This window comes from Falco rusticolus, chromosome 20, assembly GCF_015220075.1.
Source record: "Falco rusticolus isolate bFalRus1 chromosome 20, bFalRus1.pri, whole genome shotgun sequence".
Taxonomy (NCBI): Eukaryota; Metazoa; Chordata; class Aves; order Falconiformes; family Falconidae; genus Falco; species Falco rusticolus.
In genome coordinates, this window is record NC_051206.1 from 1308642 (window position 1) to 1333136 (window position 24495).

General features: G+C 65.3%; 3 protein-coding genes and 1 long non-coding RNA gene across 9 annotated transcripts; 2 read left to right on the forward strand and 2 right to left on the reverse strand.

Moving 5' to 3' along the window:
• Nucleotides 1-27: 27 nt before the first annotated feature.
• On the reverse strand, nucleotides 28-9467 carry LMAN2L (lectin, mannose binding 2 like). Of its 3 annotated transcripts, XM_037371737.1 has the most exons (10): nucleotides 9318-9467; nucleotides 9111-9229; nucleotides 6726-6843; nucleotides 6173-6255; nucleotides 4555-4587; nucleotides 4055-4216; nucleotides 3858-3972; nucleotides 2462-2581; nucleotides 1707-1858; nucleotides 28-1660 (listed from the first exon to the last, which is right to left on the reverse strand). In XM_037371737.1, the coding sequence occupies exons 1-9, from the start codon at nucleotides 9445-9447 to the stop codon at nucleotides 1716-1718; spliced, it is 1023 nt and encodes a 340-aa protein (XP_037227634.1). In that variant the 5' UTR covers nucleotides 9448-9467; the 3' UTR covers nucleotides 28-1660; nucleotides 1707-1715. The 3 variants fall into 3 exon arrangements, with proteins under 3 accessions (XP_037227634.1, XP_037227633.1, XP_037227635.1); XM_037371736.1 differs by having other exon boundaries at nucleotides 28-1858; XM_037371738.1 differs by lacking the exon at nucleotides 4555-4587 and having other exon boundaries at nucleotides 28-1858.
• Nucleotides 9468-10366: 899 nt separating this feature from the next.
• On the forward strand, nucleotides 10367-20461 carry CNNM4 (cyclin and CBS domain divalent metal cation transport mediator 4). Its single transcript, XM_037371739.1, has 7 exons — nucleotides 10367-11816; nucleotides 15093-15236; nucleotides 16098-16235; nucleotides 16738-16907; nucleotides 17061-17160; nucleotides 18447-18628; nucleotides 18749-20461. Exons 1-7 carry the CDS (start codon nucleotides 10382-10384, stop codon nucleotides 18956-18958), a joined length of 2379 nt encoding a protein of 792 aa, XP_037227636.1. The 5' UTR covers nucleotides 10367-10381; the 3' UTR covers nucleotides 18959-20461.
• A 382-nt stretch (nucleotides 20462-20843) lies between these two features.
• Nucleotides 20844-22833, forward strand: LOC119140412. 4 transcript variants are annotated; one of them, XR_005101613.1, is made up of 4 exons: nucleotides 20844-21344; nucleotides 21430-21908; nucleotides 22003-22137; nucleotides 22308-22833. It is a non-coding gene; the product is annotated as an uncharacterized LOC119140412 (long non-coding RNA). The 4 variants fall into 4 exon arrangements; XR_005101614.1 differs by having other exon boundaries at nucleotides 21816-21908; XR_005101615.1 differs by having other exon boundaries at nucleotides 21833-21908; nucleotides 21985-22137.
• Nucleotides 22834-22990: 157 nt separating this feature from the next.
• ANKRD39 (ankyrin repeat domain 39) lies at nucleotides 22991-24091 on the reverse strand. The gene is made up of 4 exons (XM_037371748.1): nucleotides 23805-24091; nucleotides 23562-23665; nucleotides 23284-23487; nucleotides 22991-23211 (listed from the first exon to the last, which is right to left on the reverse strand). Exons 1-4 carry the CDS (start codon nucleotides 23902-23904, stop codon nucleotides 23074-23076), a joined length of 546 nt encoding a protein of 181 aa, XP_037227645.1. The 5' UTR covers nucleotides 23905-24091; the 3' UTR covers nucleotides 22991-23073.
• Nucleotides 24092-24495: the final 404 nt, after the last annotated feature.

Sequence of the window (24495 nt, forward strand, 5' to 3'; positions counted from 1 at the left end):
ACCTGGCGGTGACAAGGAGCACAGCCGTGTCACACACACACACCAATGTTTATTCCGAGACACCAGTTACAGCTCCAGGGAGAGGCACACACGTTTCACTCCTGGTGATCAGGCAAAAAGAGGCAAAACACCAGGAAAAAAAAAAAAACCCTGACCTTGCACACCACAACGACCGTTGGGCACTTTGTAAAAAGCTCCCACCTACCCCGGTGACAGCATCCTGCTGAAAAAAAAAAAAAAACCACCATCCTTTTTCTCCCCACGTTTTCTCCCCACGCTGGGTACCACCGGGCCCCCCACGGGGATCCGTCCTGCGTGCGAGCATCCTGGAAAGCTGCGGGGCAAGGACACAGCTCCCCGGGACCCCGTGGAGGAGGGTGCTGCCACCGCTGGAGCTGGCAGGGTGGCAAATTTGCCTTCTTAAAAGTCCCCAGAGCCACTAAAACTTCCCTGGGACAAAGTGACCTAACATCTCCCTTCTCCTGGGTGTCGTGTCCCCCCCCCCCCACACACACACACTTTGCGAGCGACCACTGGGGTCCCCGGGGCGAAGGTGGCTGCGATGACCGGCAAGAAAAACCGCAGCGAAATCATTGACCGAAGCACTGAGGTAGGAATAAACCACGAGTCCCTGAAAGGCAGCGGGAGCTCCAGCTCTGAGAGGCAGGGGAATCACCCCATCCCCCCCCCCCCTCCCCGAGGCTCAGCTCCTCCTCGGAGGGGTCCTCGGGATGCAGCGAGCACCAAGGGGGAAAAGGTGCCAAAAGCCACGACACGACATGCAAACAGCACCGGTGCAGGCGGCCGCGCCGGGATGGGAGGCGTGGGGAGGCGGCGGCATGCTCGGCAGCGGCCCCACGGAGCGGGGAGAGGGGCCGGAGCCCCAAGACGCAGCAGCAAACGGTTCTTTAAAACGGGGAAACCCAACGTTACACCCCAAACTTGGGCAGGGGGGGGCTGCAGCGAGGGGCTGCCCCCCAGGGTGGCTTCACCGAGGGGGCCGGCTGCTCCCCAAGGAGCGAGGTTCCCAACCTCACCACGGAGAAAACACCATCAGTGTCCCCCCACCCCAAAATACTGAACCTGGGTGACTAGCGGGACAGAGAGGGGCTGCGGGGCGGTGGGGGGGGGGGATTTAAAGTACAAAGAAAAGCAGCCTGGCCCCCCAAACCAGCCTCGGGCAGGCGATGGAAAAACAGCCGGAGCGGGATGAACAGCTTGGAAAGATCCCTCCTGGAAATGAAATCGCTGGAGCCGAGGGGCTGCGAGGGTTACGGTAAGGCTGCGGGAGGTTATCCCGGCAGTCGGGTGAGGAAAGCAGGCTCGTTGCTCGCTGGCATCCCTCTCCGCCGGGATTTCACAGCCCAGGTGGTGACTCCTGCCCGTACGGGCAGAGAGACGGCTCAGCACCGCCGGCGCCTCGCGGCACAGCCCATCCTGAACAACTCACAAAGCAACGCTCCTTCGGGGGACAGCAGGGTCCATCCCTGCGGCGCTCAGCTCCCGGTCCAGCCGTGCTCCCGGTCCAGGAGCGGCGTCAGAGTTCTGGAGTCCGGTAAGAAACGGCGGCCATCCCCACTGGGATTTTCGGGGGGACACACAAGGGTCCCTGCCGTGAGGGTCTGTCCATCACACTCTGGCCAGTCTGGGATGGGTGGGAGTCGGGATGTGGCTAGCGAGGGCTAGCAACGGGCCATCCCGGGGGGGGTCCCAAGTCAATAGAAGTGTTTCCTGCTCTGCTCCTGCCACTTGTTGTAGATAATGACTCCAATGACGATGGCGAAAACAATGGCAACGAGGGAGAAGAAGACGATTAAGAAGAGAGCCAGGCCGCTCATGGGCTCCAGCGGTGCCTCCACTGTGTCACACGGGGGGAAAAAAAAAAACCAGCTCGTGAGCCCCAAAACCCAGCTGAGATTTACCTGCACCACCCCACAGCGACACACCGCTAACCCCACGCACGCCCTGCCAGCCTCACGCCACCCCAGGATTTGCCTTCCCAAAATTTTCAGGCTGGGCTCATCGTAAAAGCTACAGCCGCGAGACCTCAGGGCGCGCAGGCGGCTTGCGGACGCGTCTGGGGTGGGATTTCTGGATGGGAGATGCCACCTTGGAGGTTCAAACCACCAGAAGGTTCCAGTGGAGCAGCACATCCTATTTTGGTCACGGCACGACCATGGCTTAAGCCCAGTGTGCCAGGGTCCTCCGGGAAGGCAGCGCTTCTCCGAGGGTGAGCGCCCACCCCAAACGGAGCTGGGCTGTGCCACACGGGGTGACAACAGCCGGTGGCGCGAGGAAGAGGGCACGGACCTCCCGATTCCAGCTCATTCAGCTGGTTTGCTGGCAACATGGGTTTCTGTTCCACATGCACCACACCTCCACGACCCTTACAAACCACCCCCTCCCCCAGATCCCCACCAGTCCCACCTTCCCCAGGGAAAGGCTGGTGGCTCCTACTCACTTCCCGGCAGCTTCAGGTTGTCCACGACCGGCAGATACACCTCTCTGTCCCGCTTCTCCTCCTCCGGCGTCCGCTCCACCGTCAGCTGGTAAAGCTTCAACGAAATGATGTCGTGGTTGTCTGGAAGCAGAGGAGAAACGTGTCCTGGGGTGTCACCGCTAAAAATATGGCTCCAGCCAAGGATTTGAGTGCCGCAGGCAGCACCGCGGGATGTTATCACTCGGGGCAAAGGTGCCGGCTCTGACTTTCCGAGGGGGGAAAACTCACCTCCGCAGGGCAGGGTCTGCGCTGGGCTGAAAGCTGCGCCCTAGCGCGGGGCCCTCTGCCAACAGGCACCTCTAAGCTACTTAAACTGAAAAACAGCCCAAACCAGGAGGTCATCTGACTCGAAACCACTCGGCCACCCAAAGGGAACGCGTTCGCATCGGCCTCACGTGGCCCTGCTTCCTTTGCTCGTGATGGGGGAGTTATTAGTGGGACCAGGCGAGCGCTCCACACCAGCCTGCCCGCTCCCCAGGCGCTGGGCGGAGATCTGAGGGGGAAAAGGAACTGGTGGTGGAGCCAACAACAGGCCCAGACACCGGCCATCAACGCGCTTTTGTCGAGGCACGACCCAAATCGGGCTTCAAAGCCGCCGAAAGAGGCGCAGGGGGGTAGCGTCAGGTCTCACAGCGCTTCCACCAGCGGCGGGAGGGAAGCGCTGCGCTGAGGAAGGCAGGAGGCTTTAGCTTTAGCTCTCTACAAAACCCGATTTACGTTGGCCCATGTCTGCAGCACCGTTTCCAGGCACGCCTGGCTGCTCCCGACCTCGCTAACAGGCAATTTAGCTCTGGGGCTCCGAAAATTCAAAGCAAAACAGACCCACAACATGGCCCGGAGAGCGAGCAGGAGCGAGCATCCTGGCTTGGCCGTAACGCCCGAGGCGTCTGCAGCGAAGGCAGCTCCTTCCAGCGCTGCCCTGGGGGCTAAGCCAGGCACCACGGGCTGTGGCACAGGAGATTTTTTCAGTGCTCATCCCGTTTTCACTCCTCCCACGGCACGTGTTTTGGAGAGAGAGCCTCCGGCTGAGCCAGTACAGCTGCTTGGCCACTGTGTCGTTGAGGGGCTGGCTGAGGTCGGGCCGTGGCTCCGCGGGGAGCTCAAGGAAAGAGGGAAGCACTGCCTAAAGCGCTCAGGGGAGCGACGTGCCCAGACAGGGCTTTGGGCTCCTCAGGAGCTGCTGCAAGATAAAAACCAAGGCTCCCATTCACAGCTCAAGGATGCTTAAAGCATGGAAAGGTCCTCACGTGCTTCTGGAAGCCCCACCAGGTGCCAAGCTGCACCTCCAGACACCCAAAGCTGCACAGGAGCTGCCAGGACCACTTGGGAAACAAGGCTGGGGACCCCAGGGCAGTACCTGACAGGTCTCCGGTGACAGATGAAGTCCCAAAGTAGTACCCACGGGGCAAGCGCACACCCGGCACGTCAATGCAGTCTCTCCACTCGTGCTTACCGTCGATATCGATCAACACCTGAAAAAGAAGCAGCTCCCTCAGGCTCCCCTAGACCCCCCCCGGCCCCGCTGCCCGCTCCGCCCCGGCAGGCAGCGCTCACCGTCAGTCTCCTCTTGACGTAGCGGATCACCAGGAAGGTGTCGTGGTTGAGGTTGCGCACCATGGCCGTGCAGCCCCCCAGCTCCGTCGGTCGCCCATCCCGGTCGTGGTCGTAGGTGAGAGAACCGTTGTTCACCATGGCCGAGATGTAGGGGAAGACACGCTGCGAGGGAGGGGGGGCAAGGCTGGGGGTCAGATCCTGCTCCTCCTTGCTTCCTTGGCTTCCAGGGCCAAGAGTTGTGACAGCTCTATGGACCCTAAACTCCTTCATCCCCCCAAAACTCTGCCTCAACAAGACACCAGCACGACCCCACTCCACCCCCAGCCTTCCTCAGGCTCAGCCTCAGCTCCCAGATATCCAGGGGGGAGGACAGCCGGTTTCCATGCAGCCTCTGCCAGCTCACGCAGGGATTTCTAGAACTCAGAGGAGAGAATTCCTCAACTGTGAGCCAAGGTGAAACCCCACCGCTTGGGAACAGGTAGGTCAACAAGAGCAAGTACCTGATTTCCCGGGCTGTACCTCCTCTTCTGAGCCTGAGTCCGGGGTTAGCGCAAAGCAAGAAAGAGCACAGAAGCAAAAGACGGTCACAGACCAGGGTTTAGTATTAACCTGCAACCTGGAAACTTCATCCCTAGAGAGCTCAGTGCGTTATCGGCTTAGCGGAGGCTAAAGCAGAGAGGAGTTCAGGCGTTCGGTGCCGAATCCCAGGACACACAGCGAGGAAACGGTGCCGGCGGGCAAAAGCCACGTCGAGCATCGCCATAGCCAGCGCCCCAACAGGGACACATCGGCCAACACAGCTTCCCAGGGAGCCACAACTATCCTGCCCCTCTTCCCTCAGGAATAAGACGCTTTTTTTAGCCTTTTAAAAGCGAGAGAAAGCCGCTATGAACTCAGAAGCCACGACAACAACTGGCCGATCTGCTTTTCTCCATCTCTTCCCTCGCTCAGTGCTTGACCGGAGGGAGGGCAGGCACTTCTGGCTGCAGACCACGCCAGGAAGCCGGCCACCCACATTCCACTGATTATTTTTTGTAAACAAAACTTGTTGCGCATCCCTTTACCCCAGAATAGCAGAGCTGCCACCCCGAAAATCAAGGGGATCCACCCAACCCTGCGCTAATCCCCAAGCGCTGCCGGTAACACAGCCCCAGGCGGCTCAGAAAGGCTTTAACCGGCACAAAGTCCACCCCTGCGCCGGAGCCGGCTGCTTTGCGTGTTTGAGCAAAAGCTGGTGGTTACTCAACGTTTACTCAGCCGGTCTGAGGTCAGAGCACATCCCAACTGCACCCTCCTGTCTCCCTCCCTGGGATGAAGAGCGTCCCGTGGGGCAGCAGGGTTTGCACCGAGGTCTGGGGGTAAAACAGGGCCTAGATTTTCAGGGAAACTAGAATGAAAAAAAGGTCCCAGAGCTTTGGTTTTGGAGCATTGAAAGAGATGCCAGCGGCGGGGGGGGGGGGGAAGGGCCTGATTTTAACTGCTTCTGCACTCCCCTCTCCGCAAGGACAGGTGCCAACCAACCCTCAAATGAACAGCAGATGCAACAGGAACACAAAGGTCCTTCGACAGGCACCTTGCAAAGAGGCAGAGCGCAGTCACGCTGCACCCCGAGAGCGGGGAAAGCCTCCCGCCAACCGGCGGCTACGGAAGAGCCCTGTCATGCAGGCAGGGCTGGGCTGGCAGCTCGGGTACTGCTCTACTCAAGGTCTACAAAGACCACGCTCTTATTACAGCTTCACCTTGACCACTACCAGCCGGCAGCCTCCAGAGCACAGCAGCTCACAAGGCAGGGGTGGTGCCATCAGCTAGTTTTCTCCTGCCCCGAAAGCCTTTTCTCTGGGTAAAACCGACCACAAAACTACCTTTTCCTACGGCTTTTCACGCCGCTGAAGAGTTACCGCCTCACTAGGAAGGGAAACCGACTAGGCAGAGCGCAGCAGGGAAAGGCGACGGAGAGGAAGCGGAGCAGCATCTGGTCTCTGATTTAAGAGCTCAAAAAAAATCGCGCCCTGCCAACGACGAGCTGCACTCGCGGCACCGGGAGCCGTAACCACGGTACCGGGAGCCGTAACCGCGGTTGTGGCAAGCAGCACGGTCCCGTTTATCCTTTGAACTCACCTCCTGCTGCTTTTCCTCGTTGGGGTAGGTGTCCACGAACACTCCCAGGCCCAGGAAATTGTCCTTGCTTCCAAAGACAGGCCCTAGAAGGAAGGAAAGGCTCTGAATCAGGGCGGCAAGGCCAGGCAGGCGTTGCAAAGGGTTTGTTACCCGTCCCTTTGCTTTGCGCTCTGTATCAGGTAACGAGGCAGCCCTCAAGCAGTGAATTGAGCACGGAGACCCTCCCCAGGCAGGGAGGGGGATCAGAGGGTCAGATTAAACCCCCTGCCCTGTGCTGGGCAAGGATGAAGCTTCCTCCGCACTCCGCTGTTGAAGGAGGTGACTCCGGGTGCAGGAAGCCCCACACTTCCCCTGTGTGGGAATACTCCCCACGCTGCCCACCCCCAAGCTGAGTCCAGCCCCCCAGGACCCCCAGAAACCCCAACCCAGGGTGCCAAAGCTCAGAGACAGCCTCACCCACGGTTGTCACCCCTTCTTTGCCTCCCAGGGTAGAAGAAAACCAGCCCTAAGGCCCCAAAACGCTGCAAGTCCCCAGCCTCTGCTGGCGCTGTACCTGGCTGCATGCGATCTTTGGTGTACCAGATGGCAAAACCGTCTCCGTTCAGGTTTTTCTTGCCTTGCCCGTGGATTTTAAAATGCACCTGCATCTCCCAGTCTCGCAGGTAACACGGCTGCAAGAGAAGGAGCGTGGATGTGAAATTGAGGGCGGCCCTCGGGCCGGCACCCACCGCTTCCCTGCCCCTGAGGCTGAGGGGCTGGCAGGGGTGGACCACCGCAGCTGGCTGCGCCGTCCTCTGCCCATCGCAGCAGCTCCACATGCTGTCACACCAGAGACCGGCCCCCCGTTCCCCCTGCTGCCCTATATTATGGATCCGAGCAAAAATAATTAATCCCAAGGGACACCATTAAACCAAGGGAATGGCTCGTTACCCAAGGCTATAAAAAGCTGAGGAACCGACCCCCATCTCCCGCTATTCTGAGGCAACAGCAAACCCAGCTAAATCGATAACTCACACCCGGGGGGGGGGGGGGGGGGGGGGGAAAGGCAGGAAAGGCCGAGAAGCAGCTCCTAATTGCTGATGAGCCAATTATTTCTTGAGCTATTAACAAATTCCCTGCGCTAACGGGCACACAGCACGATAAGCTTATAACAGATTTGCTCACACGACGCCGTGAAGCCGGCTGGCGGCTTCGCCTGGCACCCACATTTTGTGGGAGCCGTAAACCCGAGGAAAAAAAAAAAACAAACCAAAACAAAACCAAAAAAAACCCAAAACCCACCCAACGTAACTCCCTTCCTATATTATTAAAATAAAAATTGAGTGGGAGGGATAGTTTCTGGTCTTGTAGGGCATCTTTCAAACCACTGCGGAGCAGGCTGGATGCTGGGGCACAACACACACACCCCCATTTTCAACCCCAAATGGAAATTCAGGGGGAATTCTCGAGGTATTAACGGGAGCTTTGCTGCCTGGCGGGGAAAAGGCTGGCGAAGGGAACGCAACGCCTTGGCCAAGCTGGCGAAGGGGGCAGCGGGTGCGTCCCGGCGGCCCCCCCAGGGACCCCGAGCTGGCGAAGGGGGCAGCGGGTGCGTCCCGGCGGCTCCCCCAGGGACCCCGAGCTGGCGAAGGGGGCAGCGGGTGCGTCCCGGCGGCCCCCCCAGGGACCCCGAGCTGGCGAAGGGGGCAGCGGGTGCGTCCCGGCGGCCCCCCCAGGGACCCCGAGCTGGCGAAGGGGGCAGCGGGTGCGTCCCGGCGGCCCCCCCAGGGACCCCGAGCTGGCGAAGGGGGCAGCGGGTGCGTCCCGGCGGCCCCCCCAGGGACCCCGAGCTGGCGAAGGGGGCAGCGGGTGCGTCCCGGCGGCCCCCCCAGGGACCCCGAGCTGGCGAAGGGGGCAGCGGGTGCGTCCCGGCGGCCCCCCCAGGGACCCCGAGCTGGCGAAGGGGGCAGCGGGTGCGTCCCGGCGGCCCCCCCAGGGACCCCGAGCTGGCGAAGGGGGCAGCGGGTGCGTCCCGGCGGCCCCCCCAGGGACCCCGAGCTGGCGAAGGGGGCAGCGGGTGCGTCCCGGCGGCCCCCCCAGGGACCCCGAGCTGGCGAAGGGGGCAGCGGGTGCGTCCCGGCGGCCCCCCCAGGGACCTCGAACTGGCGAAGGGGGCAGCGGGTGCGTCCCGGCGGCCCCCCCAGGGACCCCGAGCTGGCGAAGGGGGCAGCGGGTGCGTCCCGGCGGCCCCCCCAGGGACCCCGAGCTGCTCAGTGCAGCACCCCAAATTCACCTGTGGGGGACTCGGCCCCCGCAGCCATCACCGGGCCAAAGACCGAAAGCCAAAGTGCTGCTGGTACCCCCAGCCCAAAGCCCCCCCAGCTCCAAGCCCTGCAGCCCACCTCTGCCCCACTCAACACCCCTCCCCCTCGCCCTGTGGCCCCCACAGCCCCCCCCCCAGTTCCTCCCACCGCCACCTTGGCCCACACTCCCCCAGCCCCCCAATTCAAACACCCTCTGCGTCCCCACAGCCCCCCAAACCCCCCATACCTGCTGGCCTGGACCCCCGCGCTCCCTCATCTGCCCCAGCCCCCCTGACGCCCCCCCCCCCAACCCAAACGCCCTTCCCCCGGCCCCCAGCCCCCCCCCAATCACCCGAAACCCTCAAATCTCACTCCCCTCACCCCAACTTGTCTCAAATATGCTCCCCCCCACCCCATCCCACCCCCACAGGGGGCACCCCAGTGTCCCGACCCTCCCCTTCAGCCCCCCACCCCGGTGCCCCCCAGCCCCCCATACTCACTCCAAGCCCCCAAATCTCACTCCCCCCTCCCCAACCTGTCTCAAACCCGCTCCCCCCCCCCCCCGCAACCCACCCCTACAGGGGGCACCCCGCTGTCCCGACCCCCCCCAACCCCCGGTGCCCCCCATCCCCCACCCCCGGCGCCCCCGGGCTCACCACTCGGTTCCAGACGGCTCCCTGCTTGCTCTGCACGTCGGGGGTGAGGCGGATGTACTGGGTCATGACCATGGCGTTGCCCAGCAGGTCCCACAGCCCCGAGCTGGCCGAGCCCACACCTGCGGCCCACACGTACCGTCGGTACCGGGCGCCGGTAACCGAGCACCGGCTGCCCCCCTCCCCTCGCCGCGCCCCCGCCCCACTCACCCTGGTAGGGTTTGGAGAGCGAGTGCTCACGCTTGAGGTGCTCCTCCGTCTGCTCAGCCCGCGGCCCGCCCAGCCCCAGCGCCACCGCCAGCAGCGCCAGCCCGGCCCGCCACCGGCCCGCCGCCGCCATCTTCCCTCCACCGCCCGCGCCGCGCCCCGCCCCGCTCGCCTATTGGCCGCCGCGCCCCGCCGCGCCCCGCCCCGCTCCCCTATTGGTCGCCGCGCCCCTCGCGCCGGTTGGTCGAGCCGCCTGTTTGTCAACCAAAGGGCGGGGCGAGCGCAGGGGATGATGGGCGATGTAGTTCCGGTTATTTTAAAGGCTCCGCTCCGGCACCAGCGTTAGTGCGCCCCACCCCCGCCTGCGTCCGGTCTCCCGGGTCTTAGTGCCCACCCCCACGGCTTAGCTTTCCCTCGCAGGTCCTATTGCCTCCCCCACCCCCCCGGGTCGTAGTGCCTCCCTTCCCAGGCCTAGTGCGCCCCCCCCCCCAGGGTCTAGCGTTCCCTCGCAGGTCCTAGTGCCCCCCCGAGGGCATAGCGTTCTCCCCTCCCCAGAAGGCCCAGTGTGCCCCCCTACAGCGTGTGTGTGTCCCAGATACTAGTGTCGTCCCCCTCCCCCGTTCTTAATGTCGTCGTCCGCCGTCCGCCCCCAGGTCCTAGTGCTCCCCCAGATCGTAGTGTGTCGCCCCCCCCCCCCGGCCGCAGATCCTGGTGTCGTCATCTCCAGGTCCTACTGTCTCGTGCCCCCCCCGCCCCGGTCCTAATGCCTCCCGCCAGGTCCTAGTGCCCCCCTCCTGGTTCTGCCCCCCACCAGGTCCTAGTGCCCCCTCCCGGGCCGCACCCCCCGCCTACCCGCCACCCCCGCGCCCCTCCCCCGCTCCGCATGAGCCTCCACCCCCCCTTCACGCGACACCGCTCACTCCCCCGCACCCGGTGCGGACCGTACACTCGTGTCGGCGCCACCGCCCCTTTAAGCCGCCCCCAGCCGCCGGGCGGGGGCGTGGCCTGTGCCCCCTCCCGGGAGGGGGGCGTGGCGCGGCGTGTGACGGCGGCCGCGAGAGACCAACATGGCGCCGGGCGGCGGGCGGCGGCGCGGCGGCGGCGGCGGAGGGGGGGTGGGCAGCGGCGGCGGCGGGGCCGGGGGGGCTCCGGCGTCTCCTCCCCCGTTGCTGCCGCCGCTGCTGCTGCTGCTGGCGCTGCCCGGCGGGGCCGTGCCGGCGGGGGACAGCGTGATCCTGGGCATGCGGCTGGAGGAGAGCACGAAGCCGGCGGCGGGGGCCCCGGCCCGCGGGCCCATCCGTGTCACGGAGGGCAGCGAGGTGCTGCTGCGCCTCTACGGGCTGGGCCTGGGGCCCCGCACCGGCGAGCGGGTGGCCTTCGCCGAGCTGCGCCCCGCCGCCAACGCCTCGCTGCCCAACGGCACCTGCCCCGAGCGCTCCCAGGACCTGCTGGTGCAGCCCGGCCCGGCCGAGGCCCACGACACCTCGGCCCTGCTGCGGGTCCGCGTCCAGCCCCTGCGCAAGGACGAGCAGGCCAAGACCTACGTCCTCTGCACCCAGCGCCGCCCCGGCCAGCCCTGGCTGTCCCACCGGGGCCCCGACGGCCGCATCGTGGTTTTGGAAGAGAAAAAATCGCTCTTGCCCCTTTGGCTGCAGGTGATCCTGATCGCTGGGCTGCTGGTGCTGTCGGGGATGTTCAGCGGGCTCAACCTGGGCCTCATGGCGCTGGACCCCATGGAGCTGCGCATCGTGCAGAACTGCGGCACCGAGAAGGAGAAGCGCTACGCTCGGAAGATCGAGCCCATCCGCCGTAAGGGGAACTATTTGCTCTGTTCCCTGCTGCTGGGGAACGTGCTGGTTAACACCACCCTCACCATCCTCCTCGATGATCTCATCGGCTCCGGCATCGGCGCCGTCGTCGCTTCTACCATCGGCATCGTCATCTTCGGGGAGATCGTGCCCCAGGCGCTCTGCTCCCGTCATGGCCTGGCCGTGGGCGCCAACACCATCGTGGTCACCAAGTTCTTCATGCTGGTGACATTCCCCCTCTCCTACCCCATCAGCAAGCTCCTTGACTGCATCCTGGGCCAGGAGATCGGCACCGTCTACAACCGGGAGAAGCTGGTGGAGATGTTGAAGGTGACTGAACCCTACAACGACCTGGTGAGGGAGGAGCTCAACATGATCCAGGGAGCCTTGGAGCTCCGCACCAAGACGGTGGAGGACGTCATGACCCCGCTACAGAACTGCTTCATGATCAACAGCGACGCCATCCTGGACTTCAACACCATGTCGGAGATCATGGAGAGCGGCTACACCCGCATTCCCGTCTACGAGGACGAGCGTTCCAACATCATGGACATCCTCTACGTCAAAGACCTGGCTTTCGTCGACCCCGATGACTGCACCCCCCTCAAAACCATCACCAAATTCTACAACCACCCCGTCCATGTCGTCTTCCACGACACCAAGCTGGATGCCATGCTGGAGGAGTTCAAAAAGGGTGAGGGGGTCGGGGGGGTGCCGCTGCTTCCCCGGGGTGCTCCTTGCTTCCCCAAGGAGGCCAGCAGATGCCAGAAACAAAACTCTGGGGAGTTTTGCCCACCCCGGGGCTGCCTGGTGTCCTCACGGTGCGGGCGGTCGTGATCCAGAGGGGACCGGCTGCCTGGGGACACGCTGCTGGGGCCAGGCGGCGCGGCACCCAACTGGGGGCAGCTGCTCGGTGCTTGCAACTACCCGGGGCCGCACCGGGAAGGGAGAGCCCCTGCTCTACCACCGGCAGAGCCCAGTGCCAGCCTCCAGAAACACTCTGGGAGCGTTTACTTGCTCCTTGGTTTTAATTATCGGCCCTGGAGGCCCTTGAATAGCTGCTGGAAAATTGCTCGGCTCCCTGGTCTGGGCTTGGCCCCTTCCTCTGGGCCCTTCCCCGCCGCTGGGGAGGGTGCTGGCCCCCAGCCCCACTCTGCTTCCCGCTGGCATCGGGGCACCTAAGAGCAAGAGCGGCCGGAGGGCTGGGAGGAGGAGCAGGATCCGGCCTTGCCAGAGGCTGAGCCCACCAGGAGCGGGAAAAGCTGCCTTAGCTCCAAGGCAGGATTTGACCTGCCCCAGGGTCCTCACTCAGGGCTTTGTCAGAGCAGGCAGGGGACCCTCTGGCCCTCCCCAGCTTCTGGCAGCTTCTGCCGGCGCGGGACCGGCTGCCTGCGGCTGGGCTGGGATGAAAAAGAGCCCGGCTGTGGAGCAGCTGTGCCGGGTGATGCGAGGCCAGCCCTCAGCCGTGCGTGACCCCGCTCTCTCCTCTGGCTCCCGTTACACTCGCCCGGCAGAAGCGGGTGCATCACGAGAACTGGGCTGTTCGTCGTGTCCTGCTGCCATCAGGGACATTTTCAGGGGGGTCATGCCCAGATTTAGGGGTTCTAATAATTTCTCCCACAGCAAAAGCTCAGCTGGAGCTTGGGCAAGGGCTTGGCAGCCGGTAGGTCCAAGCCTGGCTGATTTTTGAGGGTAGGTAGGAGACAGCAGCTCTGCTCCTGCCTCCCTTTGCAACCGTGCTTCCCTGGCACCCCAAAATATCGGGGCAGGAACAACGCCCCTCGGTTGTGGCTTGGTGGCAGTTGTGGTCGCGGCGATGACGACGGGATCTCATCATCTTGGAGCTGCCCTGATTAGCAAAAAAACCTTCTTGGCAAATGCTTTTCCTTCAGTTCATCTCACGCCGGTTCGAGAACCGCTGTAAGAGCGCACAGCCGTCCCGCTCCACCCTGTTCCCAAAAACCAGCAGAATAGAAGTGGAGTCCTATTGCTGCCGGATCTGGAGTTATCCCGGCTGCTGGCACCGGCTTTCCCTCCGACGAATCCTTATTAAAGGATTTAAAGCACGCTCATTCCGGTTACAAAGCCGCCCGTGTCCTGCATTGTTATTTTTTCATCGCTGCCTCTCTGGGTCAGGAGCTGGTAATTTCTGGGGCCACTGCCCGGATTGTTTTTGAGGTCGCTCTCTGAACCCCGTTCCTCATGGATGCAACACCATGGCGAGTCTCTGCCCTCATCCCACTCATCAAGACCTGGAAATGTGCCCAACAAGAGGATAAAGAAGGAAAAATCAACCAGCCACGCTTCTGATCGCCCTGATACAGTGGCACCGAGGTGTCGTAGGCGCTAGCCTGCGGGCGCTGGCTCCCACCGTGACACCCGGCTTCCAAATTTCTCCTCTCGGCACCTTGCCGAGCTCAGGGTGCTGCTCTCCCTCCTCATGGGGACCTGTTGAGGAAAGGGGGACCCGGCTGGTGTGCAGGGCCCCTCGCGCCTCGCCGGCGATGCTGCAGCAGCCGGCCCCGTGCCCTTTGCTCTGGCGGTTTGGGCTCCCTGGAGGGTGTTTGCTTTGCCACCGGCCGCTCCCCGCCGCGCTCAGCCTTGGCTGCTTGTCCCGGGGAGAAACTGCTGCCTGACTTTCACCTTCTCCTCGCCTGGTGCGTGGTGCGGAGGAGCCACCGTGCCTCGCCGAGGGGGCTGGATCGGTTGGGTAAGGGCGTTCACAGCCCAAGCAACAATTTTAGGGTCTTTTCGCCCCTCCGTGCATCGCCTTTTGGGCAGCAGGGTTGCCTGAACCGCGTGGGCTTGGCTGAAGGAGGAAAAGGGGAGCTGCGCAGTGGCCATCCCTAAAATTAGCTTTTCCCTGAGCAACGAGGGGCCTGCAGCCACCAGTTCTGAAATGAAATAGCAGATCGTGTCGGGAAAGGGCGATTTGTGCCGGAGCCGGAGCAGAACGGCGAGCGGGGCGCCTTGCTGCCGGCCTGGGGGTGACCACGACGCTTGAGGAGGTGGAAGGGATTTTATTTCAGGCTGTGCTGAAGGCAGGGAGGGAACATCTCCTTCCTCTGTGCCTCAGTTTCCCCAGGCTAAGGATACCGGTCCTGTGGGTGCACTGGCCTGGCCTGGGCGCGCTGCGGTTTTCCATGCGGCCGCTCAGCTCCTCTCCCTGGAGCACAAGTGGATGTTCCTGGTCGGAGGAGTTTTTCCCGGCGGTTCTGTGTGATTTGGGGAAGGAGCAGGAAAAACGTCGGTTCACGGAGGCCCGGCACGAACCCAGCAGCTGGGGCAGGAACGACACCGGCTTCGCCACGAGCCGGTGGTTGGGATTTAGCTGGAATAAGGCAAACTGCCTCCTGCCCGCGGCAGAGCGATGGGAGATGCTCATTCAGGGCTGGAGAAATCTTCCTGCCGGCGAGGACCTGCCTGCTCCTGGCCAGGGCCGGCCGGGCAGCGGCTGCCTGCCCTTGGCTCCCTTCCCCGGGATGTTTTGGCTCCGGGATCGAGCGGCCACCGCAGCACCAAGTGTCCAGAGCGTTTCCTTCGGGATGGGACAGCCCTGGCTCAGCTTGGCAGAGCTGCCGAAGAAATTCGGAAGGGTCGGGGCTGCTGGCAGAAACTCGATTCGTGGTGGCGGCGGTGGCGTTGTCCCCGTGCTGGGGTGCCCTCAGCCCACGGGCGCTCATCCGGCACCGTGCTGCGCTCCGGTGACATGGCACGGGCTCCTCCAGGGACATATCCCACGTCCTGTGACCCCCAGGGTGGCACGAAGGTGCCTTGAGCCCTCACGGCCTTAATTACTGGCAATTAGTTCCCAGCCCAGGGGCTTGTTTAGATTTGAACTGGTTTATTGTTTCCTGCCCAGGAGGGAAGGGCTGGTCCCAGTGACACCCCGGGGTGCTGGGACCCGGCGGTGGGGCTGGGGGTGCCCTGGTGGTGGTCTCCCTTCCCACCCCCGCGTGTCTGTCCGCAGGGAAGTCCCACCTGGCCATCGTGCAGAAGGTGAACAACGAGGGCGAGGGGGATCCCTTCTACGAGGTGCTGGGGCTGGTGACGCTGGAGGACGTCATCGAGGAGATCATCAAGTCGGAGATCCTGGACGAGTCGGATACGTACAGTAGGTGTCGGGCTTGGTCCCTCTCCCCGCCTTGATGCGTGCAGGGGTCCCCCCTGCCCCCCCAACACCCTGCGCCCCCCCCCCCCCCCCGACACCCTGCCCCCCCAGCACCCTGCGCCCCACCCTGACACCCTGCTCCCCCAACACCCTGTCCCGTCCCGTCCCCCGGCACCCTGCCCCCCCCTGCCCCCCCAACACCCTGCGCCCCCCCCCCCCCCCCCCGACACCCTGCTCCCCCAACACCCTGCCCCCCTGACAGACACCCTGCCCCTCGCCCCCCTGCTCCTGCCAACACCCTGCCCCCCCGACACCCTGGCTCCTGCCAACACCCTGCCCCCCAACACCCTGCCCCCCTGACACCCTGCCCCCTCGACACCCTGCCCCCCTGCTCCCCCCGACACCCTGCACCCCCCGACACCCTGCACCCCCCCACCCCCACCCTGACACCCTGCCCCCCCCAACACCCTGTGCCCCCCCCCCCTACCCTGACACCCTGCTCCCCTGACGGACACCCTACCACCCCGACACCCCGCTCCTCCTGCCCCCACCCCCCCGACACTCTGCCCCCCCCACCCCCCCGGCACCCTGCCTCACCCTGCCCCCCCAACACCCTGCGCCCCCCCCCCCCGACACCCTGCTCCCCCAACACCCTGCCCCCCTGACAGACACCCTGCCCCTCGCCCCCCTGCTCCTGCCAACACCCTGCCCCCCCTGACACCCTGCCCCCCCCGACACCCTGCCCCCCTGCTCCCCCCGACACCTTGTTCCCCCTGCCCCCACCCCCCCGACACTCTGCCCCCACGACACCCTGCCCCTCCCCCCCGACACCCCGGTCCCCCCGTGACACCCTGCTCCCCACAGCCGACAACCGCAGCAGGAAGCGGGTGGGCAACCAGAAGAACAAGCGGGACTTCTCGGCCTTCAAGGACCCCGTCAACGAGCTGAAGGTGAAGGTGTCCCCGCAGCTGCTGCTGGCCGCTCACCGCTTCCTCTCCACGGGTAAGCTGGGGGTTTGGGGGGGGGGGGGGGGCAAAGCCCCCCTATGGCTCAGGGCACCCCTCGGCTCAGTCCGGCTGCGGAGCACCGGTGCTGACGGCTCCCCGGCGCTGAGCCGGTTGTGCTCGGTGGGCTGCTGTGTCCCATCCCCCTGCCAAGAAAGAATCGCTTCAGCCAGAAATTCTGGGGTGCTTGCGTCTTGTCCCACTCTCCTCCCCGCCATCTCCCCCCAAAATGAGAAGGGACGGGGCTCAGGGATGCCAGCCCTGTCTCTGACGCTCAGCAGGTCCCTGTCCCTCCAGGATGGTCCTGTTCCCCGCTTGGCACGTGTCCTCAAGGCTGGAGCTGGCCTTGCTGGGGACCTGGAGCTGGTGTTTGGGCTGGACCGGTGGGCTTCTGCCCCAGGGAGGTCCATCCTGAGGGACAGGGGGACGCACCTTCATCTGGAGGGACGAGCGAGGGACAGGGACTGCGGCTCTGAACCCCCTTCCCCTCTCGCTCTCAGAGGTGACGCTCTTCACCCCCAACTTCATCTCGGAGAAGATCCTTCTGCGGCTCCTGAAATATTCCGATGTCATCCAGGAGCTAAAGTTTGATGAGGAGAACAAGAAATCCCCCCGCCACTTCCTTTACTGCAAGAACAAGGCAGCCGACTACTTCATCCTCATCCTGCAGGTACCGGGCGTGGGGTGACGTCCCCAGCCACGCACGTGGGGGTCCCTTGGGTGAACCATCGCCCCGGGAGGGCTGCGATGGCGAGGGTCTCATCCAGCCCAGCGCTGCGGGATGTGGCTTAAGGATCCAATATCGTGTCTCATCACCTTGCAGGGCAAGGTGGAGGTGGAGGCCGGCAAGGAATGCATGAAGTTTGAAGCCGGAGCTTTCTCCTATTACGGGGTGATGGCCCTCAACCCCTCTCCTGTATCTGGTAAGCACCCCCTGAGCACCTGGGTGCCGGCGTGGGCACCGGTTTAGAGCTGCCGGTGGGATTAGGAGATGCTGGAGGCTCCCCAGCTCGCACCGGTGGCCCCAGAGCCATCCTGGGGGGGTAGGGGGGGGGGGGCTGTGTGGCTCCTGAGCCTGCCTGGCAGCCGGTGGAGGGGGGCCATGGCTGACAATCTGCCACCCCCATGTTGGGTTGCCCCCCGGCGCTGCCAGGCTCAGCCAGACACCGTCACGGTTCAACTTGGCACCGGGGGGGTCACCAGTGCCCGGCCGCGGGCACGGAGAGGGGCAGAGGTCCCCACAGCCCCCTCCCACCTTTGCCCCCAGGCTTCTCTTGACCTGCATGTGTTGTGTTGTCCGTCTCTCTGCCCTAGCCCCCCCCCGGCCCAGCCCCGGCGCCCGGCCACAAAGCGAGGGGCGTTATTTGCCCGGTTGACAGGTAAACGGTGCGGCTGCATGGCGTGCCAAACCCCGCTGCCACCACGGTCACCCGCCGCGGTGGGTGTCCCCACCCCATTAATGCCACACCGGGTATTTTGTCACCCACTACTCGCCATCTCGTCCAGTTCCACGTGCCGGGGAGGCGGGGTGGGGGGTGGGGGGGCTGTCCTGGTTCCCCCCCTTGGTGTCACCCAGCCCCGCTCGCGGTGCCGGCGGGGTCCCGCACACCCCGTAACCACCCTCCTTTCTCCCGGTTGCCTTTGCCATGCCAGCGGCGGAGGAGTGAGGGGACAGCGGTGGCTGGGCAGCCCGGGGTGGTGGCTGTCCCCGCGGCGCCTGGCCGGTGACGAGGTGCCATGCTCGCTGCTGCTGCATGTGGTCCCTGTGTCACCCCGGCTTTCCGAGCACGTCACCGGGTCCTCCTTGTCCCCGTAACCCCACCTGGTCCCTCACCCCGCGCAGGGAGTCGGTGTCCCTGGGCTGGGACTGGCCCCTGGGTGGCACCTGGCCAGGCTCTGGGCTAGTAGCCGTGGTCGGTGGCCAGTCGGCAGGCGTCGGGCAGGGATCAAATCCAGCTCGGCCATGGTGACACAGGGCTGTGCTGGGGTGGCTGCACGTCCCGTCGCTCCGTCACCGCGAGGCTCCGCGGCCCCGGAGCCTGTGGGATGGGGCTCTCCACGTGCCGGAGCCAGGGCCGGCATCCCCGGGGGCTCAGCACCCCGCCGCCAGCAGGCAGAGCTGCCAGGCTTCACCCCAGCACCGCACAGCACCCTGCCGGGGGGTCGGGGGTCTGCGGCGCGGCTCACCCCATCCCTCCCGTCCCCACAGAGATCCGCTCCCCGTCCCACGTCAGCGGCCTGAACCGCTCGGCCTCCCTCAGCTACCACGAGCGCTCCGACTCCGTGTCCTCCCCCGTCAGCGGCAGCAACAACCAGCTCAACGCCGGCACCGGCGCCCAGTACGTGGCCGACTTCAGCGTCCGCGCCCTCACCGACCTCCAGTTTGTCAAGGTGAGGTACCGGCACCGGGATGGCGACGCCGGCAGTGGGATCCGGCAGTGGGATCCGGCAGTGGGATCCGGCACCTCTCCTCACCCCATCCCTGATTATTTTTCCCCCACCCCGGCACAGATCACGCGGCAGGAATACCAGAACGGCTTGACGGCTTCCCGTATGGACAGTTGTCCCCAGTCCCCCGACAGCAACGCTCCCAAACCAGATCCGGGTTTACCGGAGAAACCGGAGCCCTCCGCCACCGCCGATGAGACCACCAGTCTCCTGAACGAGAGGAACTGCCTGAGCCGCCGGAGCAACCACAGTCCCCTGGAAAATTCCATCTGACCCCGGCACGCGCCGGGAAGGACCTGGCGTGCCCGGATTTGGGACTTATTTTTTTTTCCCCCCTCCTGGTAGGAAACGTTTTGGCATCTCCTCGGTGATGCCGTGCCGGGTGCCGCGGTCACCGGAGAAGCCCGGTTGAGCTGGAGGGAAGCGGAGCCGGGATTTGTTGCTGCTGCTGCTGCTTTCCAAACTGGCTGATTTTTTAAATTAATTTCAACGGATGACGGTGGCGACGGCACAAGGCTCCGCCGGCCGCCCCGGCGCTCGTTCAGCTCAGGGAGCTTCAGGTCTCGTCTGCCGCGTCGTGGGGGGCTCCACCGCAGCCCCCCCGGGATGGGGAGCCTCTCCGGGGTGGGTGATGGTGGATGGGGGTACCCGGGCTGCGGCGTGACGGCGGCGTCTCGTTCCTAATGGATAAACCAGGAGCGATGGAGCACCCCTTGGCCGTGCCCGTTCCCCTTTCCCGCTGGCACGGGGGCACCGGGGGATGCGCGGCGGTGGCTCCGGATGGCCGAGCCCCTCTGCCAGCCTGGGGGATCCCCCCACCCCCCCCAGCCCCTCTGCCACCCACCAGCATCACGAGTGGGCTGAGGATGGTGAGGGGCAGCATCCCCACCCAGCCCCCTCCCGGTTTCGGTGCCTTCCCCCCGTGCCGGGGGGGTGTCTCAGGGTGTCCGTGCCGGGTGGGGTGGGGGGTGGGCTGCGGGATCCAGCTTTTTGGGGTGACACAAAGCTAGTGACCAAAGTTGTACAGGCAGGAGGGGGCCAGCGCCGTGCGTCGTCCCCCCACCCCCAGCATCGGGGGACCCCCCAGGGTCAAGGGGACTCCCCAGTGTCAGGGGGACCCCCAGCACCGGGGGAGCCCCAGCATCAGGGAACCCCCCCAGCATCGAGGGACCCCCAGTGTAAGGGGGACCCCCAGCACCAGGGGACCCCTGACCCCTTGGGGCAGGCCAGGGGACCCCCGGTGAGCACTGGCCGGACCCCCCAGCCCCGGTTGCTGGAGCTTCGTGCCCGGGCGGTGGCGGGGGGAGGGGAGAAACCCCCCCCCAACCCCCACCCCAAAAAAAAAGCACAAAGTTCCCTGGGTGAACTGTAAGTTATTGGGAGAAGGTTAATTATTTTTGTTAATCATGTCTTGACGATCAGGTCCTAGATCCTTCCGCGGGGAGATAGTAGAAATAATAATAATAATTAATAATAATAATAATAAACCAAGACAAAAAAGCCCGTTTTTTAATTAACTCTTCCTCTATGCAAACCCCTCCCCCACCCCCCACCCCCTCTGGAATTCGTATTTATTTTCCGCATCAGGTTTGATTTGTATATTTGGGGGAGGCTGGGCCCAGGGGGTGCGGGGGGGGGCCGGGCCTCCCCCTCCCGGTTGTGGCCCCCTCACACCCGCCGCCCCCTCCCGGTTGTGGAAACCGACTGTGGAATTTTATTTGATAGGATTTTGGGGGGTGAGGGGTGCCATTTGGGTAATAAAAATATATATCTGTATGTCGGTGTCGTCCGTGCTTCTCTGGGGGGACTGCGGAGGGCACGTCCCGGTTACCCGGGGGGGAGAGTCCAGGAGACGCCGCCGCTGGGGGACGCGGCCCCTTTAAATCCTTGCCCGGTGTTGTTTACAGCGGGGCGGCGAGGCACCGCCCCCGGATGGCATAGCGGGCTGTGATTGGCCGTACAGCGTGAGGGAGGGCGGCCGGCGATTGGCCGTCAGGAGGAAGAACGGCGGGGCGGGTCCCGCTTTGCGTAGCGATTGGCTGCGGGGCGGAGGTGGCTGCGGGGAGGTGCGGCGACGAAGGGGCGAGGCGGCCGCTGATTGGCTCTTCGGGAGGAAGGTGGGCGGGCACGGCGCTGGGCGGGAGCAGCCGCGGGGCAGTCTCTACCGGGGGCGGCGCAGGAAGCAGGGCCGGGAGCTGCTGCGGCCGCTGGAGTAGCGCTTCCCGCTGGAGGCCGGCGCCGCGCTGGGCTCACCGTGGCCGCCATTGTGGGCCCGGGTGCCCGCCTACGGGGGCGAATGCCCCAGCCTGGTAGCGGTGCCCCTCGGGCGTCGGTGAGGCCTCGGGGACCGCATCCCCCTCACCTGCTTCTGGGGGCAACCCCGCCTCGTCGGCTCCGACCGCACCATGATCAACGCCGTCCTCGAGGAGTTCGGGAGGCGTGAGCGTTGCTGGGGCCACCCCCCCCGCCACTGCCGGGGGATCCGGACGCACCGGCAGCCGGACCCTGCCAGGCCCGGGGGATCCGGACGCACCGGCAGCCGGACCCTGCCAGGCCCAGGCTGCGGGGGCGGGGGGGGGGGAGTTTCTCCCTGGTGAGGAAGGCACCGCCGTGGGGAAGTTCGCCCTGCAGCTCCTGCTGACCTTCTTCCTGGCATGAGGTGAGTGCTGCCTTGGCCCTGCCTGCAGGTCGCTGGGCATGGCGGTGGGGTGTTGTTTGGTGGCACCTGGCTGCTCTTCCCACAGAGCTGGAGCTCTTCAGCCCAGCCCGTGTTGCCAGGAAGGCCCCGCTGAGCCATCCCGGTGGCATTCAGGAGCCGACGTTGAAGAACAATTCTCAATGCTCCGCTCCAGAGCACTGCCCATAGCACCACCACCATCTCCTCAACCGTTTCATCCTCATCCTGCACGCATGGCACTGCTGGCACAGGGGTGGCACCGGTTGTGCAGGGGTCCAGGCTCACCCATGGTCAATCAGCCCCGTGGGTGTCCCCTCCACCCAGAGCCATGTGTCTGTGCAGCACTGGGTGCTCTCTCCACCCATCAGGGCACATACAGAGGTGGCTGCCAGCGCCACAGGGCCTCCTGGGCTGCTCAGGCTACAGGCAGTGCCCTCTTCTGCTTGCCCTCAGCTGCCTGCTCTCCACAGGGCCACGTGGAGATGAAGTTTGAAAATGGAGCCTTCTTCTACGACGGTGTCTGCGCTCTGGCACCGCTACCCGCAGGTGAGAACAGCCAGCAGCACTGGGCTTGCCCCTGGGCCAGCGCTGGACCCACTCTGCTGGTTTTGGGGATGCAAAGGGAGATGCTCTTTGGCAGGTTATGGCTCTCTGATGCCGTCTGTGGTGCACCCATCCCTGGCATCGGCGGCTGGGCTGCACTGACTGTGGGAGCTGCTCCTCCTACTGCCCCGACTACGGCGTGTGGGTGCACACCAACCTGCAGCTGGTGAAGGTAGGGGCAGGACCCATCCCCTGGGGTCCTGCTGGCAGCCTGCCCCTGCCTCACCCAGCCTTTTGGGAGCACCATGCCCTGTGCCGAGCTGCCTGCAGGTCTCCCACCATCCCCAGCACCACTGCCAGACCGTGGCTGTGCCCTGTGGCACTGACCTGCTCTCTGCCCAGGTGATGTGGCCGCGGTATCTTGGTGCCCTCGCAGCCTCCAGGACCCCGAGTCAAGCTATCACCCAACAGCGTCGACCCAAAAATTGTCACCAGCAGCAAGATGGCACTCCTGAGCCACCAGAACACCAGGGCAGGTAGGGAGCCTGCCGCGATAGCCATGCCCAACTGTGAACCATGCCCTGGGTATGGCTGGGGGGTCCTGGTGGGGCCACCTCCATCTCCGGTTCCTCTCAGCAGTGAGCGGCTGAGGCCGGCTGGTGGCATGGCATGGCAGAGCAGCTACTGGGGTGCCCGATGCAGGGTGCCCCCCTGGCACGGAGACTAACCGCTGCACCAGCGCAGGCACCGCCAGCTTGCGCCTGCTGCTTCCTCCACCACAGGTGACACCAAACCGTCCCGCGGGGAAGCAGAGAGCCAGGGCCGAAGCCCTTCTGCCACCTCGGCATGCCAGGGTGGGAGCCGGTGGCTGTAGCGTGAGCCCTGTAGCGTTTTCTTGTTCAACAAAATATTATTTTCCATGTTCTTAGTGGGGTTTTTTTGTGGAAATAAAAGGCAGTGGAAGGGTGCAGGGGCTGCGCCTCCCTCCGGGCAGCCAAACAACGGTGCTGTAGCCCCCCCCCTGCTGCCAGGCCCTGCCGAGGGGTGACCCACGGCGCAGCGGGCACAGAGAGGCAGAGACGGCGTTTGGTACCAGGGGCTTGGTTTATCCATCAGACGTGTCCCATGGCACGGTGGCTCCAGCTCTCCCGGCCCCACCGTGTCCCCCTCAGGGAGCCAGCAGGTCCTCCACCGCCGGGTGGGCCACGTCGTGGGGCCGCCGGCCCTTGGCATCGCGGATGCCGGCCAGCGCCGGGCTGTGCCGTAGCAGCAGGGCGCAGAGCTCCCGGTGTCCTTGTTCAGCCGCCTGCGGGCAACGCCTCTGTCACCACCGGCCCCCCGGCACGCGGCTGGGGGGCACCCGGGCCCCGCCACCCACCTTGTGCAGGCTGGTGCGGCCGTCCTCGTCGGCGGCGGTGGCATCGGCGCCGTGGTTCAGCAGCAGCCGGGCGATGGCCAGGTGGCCGCAGTAGCTGGCGCGGTGCAGGGGGGTGGCACCGCCGGGCGTGCGGGCGTTGCAGCGGGCACCGTGCTGCAGCAGCAGCTGGCAGACCCCCAGGTGCCCGTTGCGGCTGGCGTAGTGCTGGGGGGCAGACGGGGGGGTGGGCAGGGGGCGTCGGGCTGCGGCCCCCCCGTGTCCCCCAGTGCCCCACGTACCAGCGCCGTGTACCCCGCCAGGTCGGGCTGGCTGGGCTCCCCCCGCCGCTCCAGCAGCTCCCGCACCCGCCGCTCGTCCCCGTCCCGCGCCGCCGACCAGATCCCTGCGGGCAGGGGGGGCCGCGTCAGGCAGGGACGGACGCCCAGCCCCGCCTGGCCGCCTGCCCGGAGCGCCCCCAGCCCCGCCTGGACCCCTCTCTCTCCCCCGCCCGTACCCACACCCCTGCCCCGGTGCCCCCCGACCCCGCTCGAAGTCCATCTCGGGCAGGCTCTGGTGCACGCTGGGCACCGCCACCCGCGACGGGCAGCAGCCACCGGGCGGCGAACGGCGGCCCGCCGCCATCGCCCGGGCTGGGCCGGGCCGAGGGGAGCCGGGAAGGGCCGAAGAGAGCCGAGGGGAGCCGGGAAGAGCCGAAGAGAGCCGAGGGGAGCCGGGAAGGGCCGAGGGGCGCCGCTCCCCTGAGCGCTAGTGCGCATGTGGCTCCTCCCGCAGAGCCCCGACGCCACCGCCAGGGGGCACCCTCCTGCCCCAGCGCTGGGCCCGCCTGGGGATCGGGCCCGCCTGGGGATCGGGGATCGGCCCCGACCCAGCCGTGGGGATCCACCCCAGCCGTGGGGATCAGACCCAGCGGTGGGGACCGGCGACTGGCCCTGATGTGGGGATCAGCACTGACCCCGCCGTGGGGATCGGCCACAGCTGTGGGGATCACCAAGGGTCAACCCCTGCTATGGGAGGGGGCCTGTGGATCACCCCCAGCCATGGAGATCACCAAGGATCAACCCCTGCTATGGGGATCACCCCCTGCTATGGGAGGGGGCCTGGGGATCACCCCCAGCCATGGAGATCACTAGGGATCAACCCCTGCTATGGGGATCACCCCCTGCTATGGGGGGCAGGGTGCTGGGGATCACTCCCAGCCATGGGGATCACCAG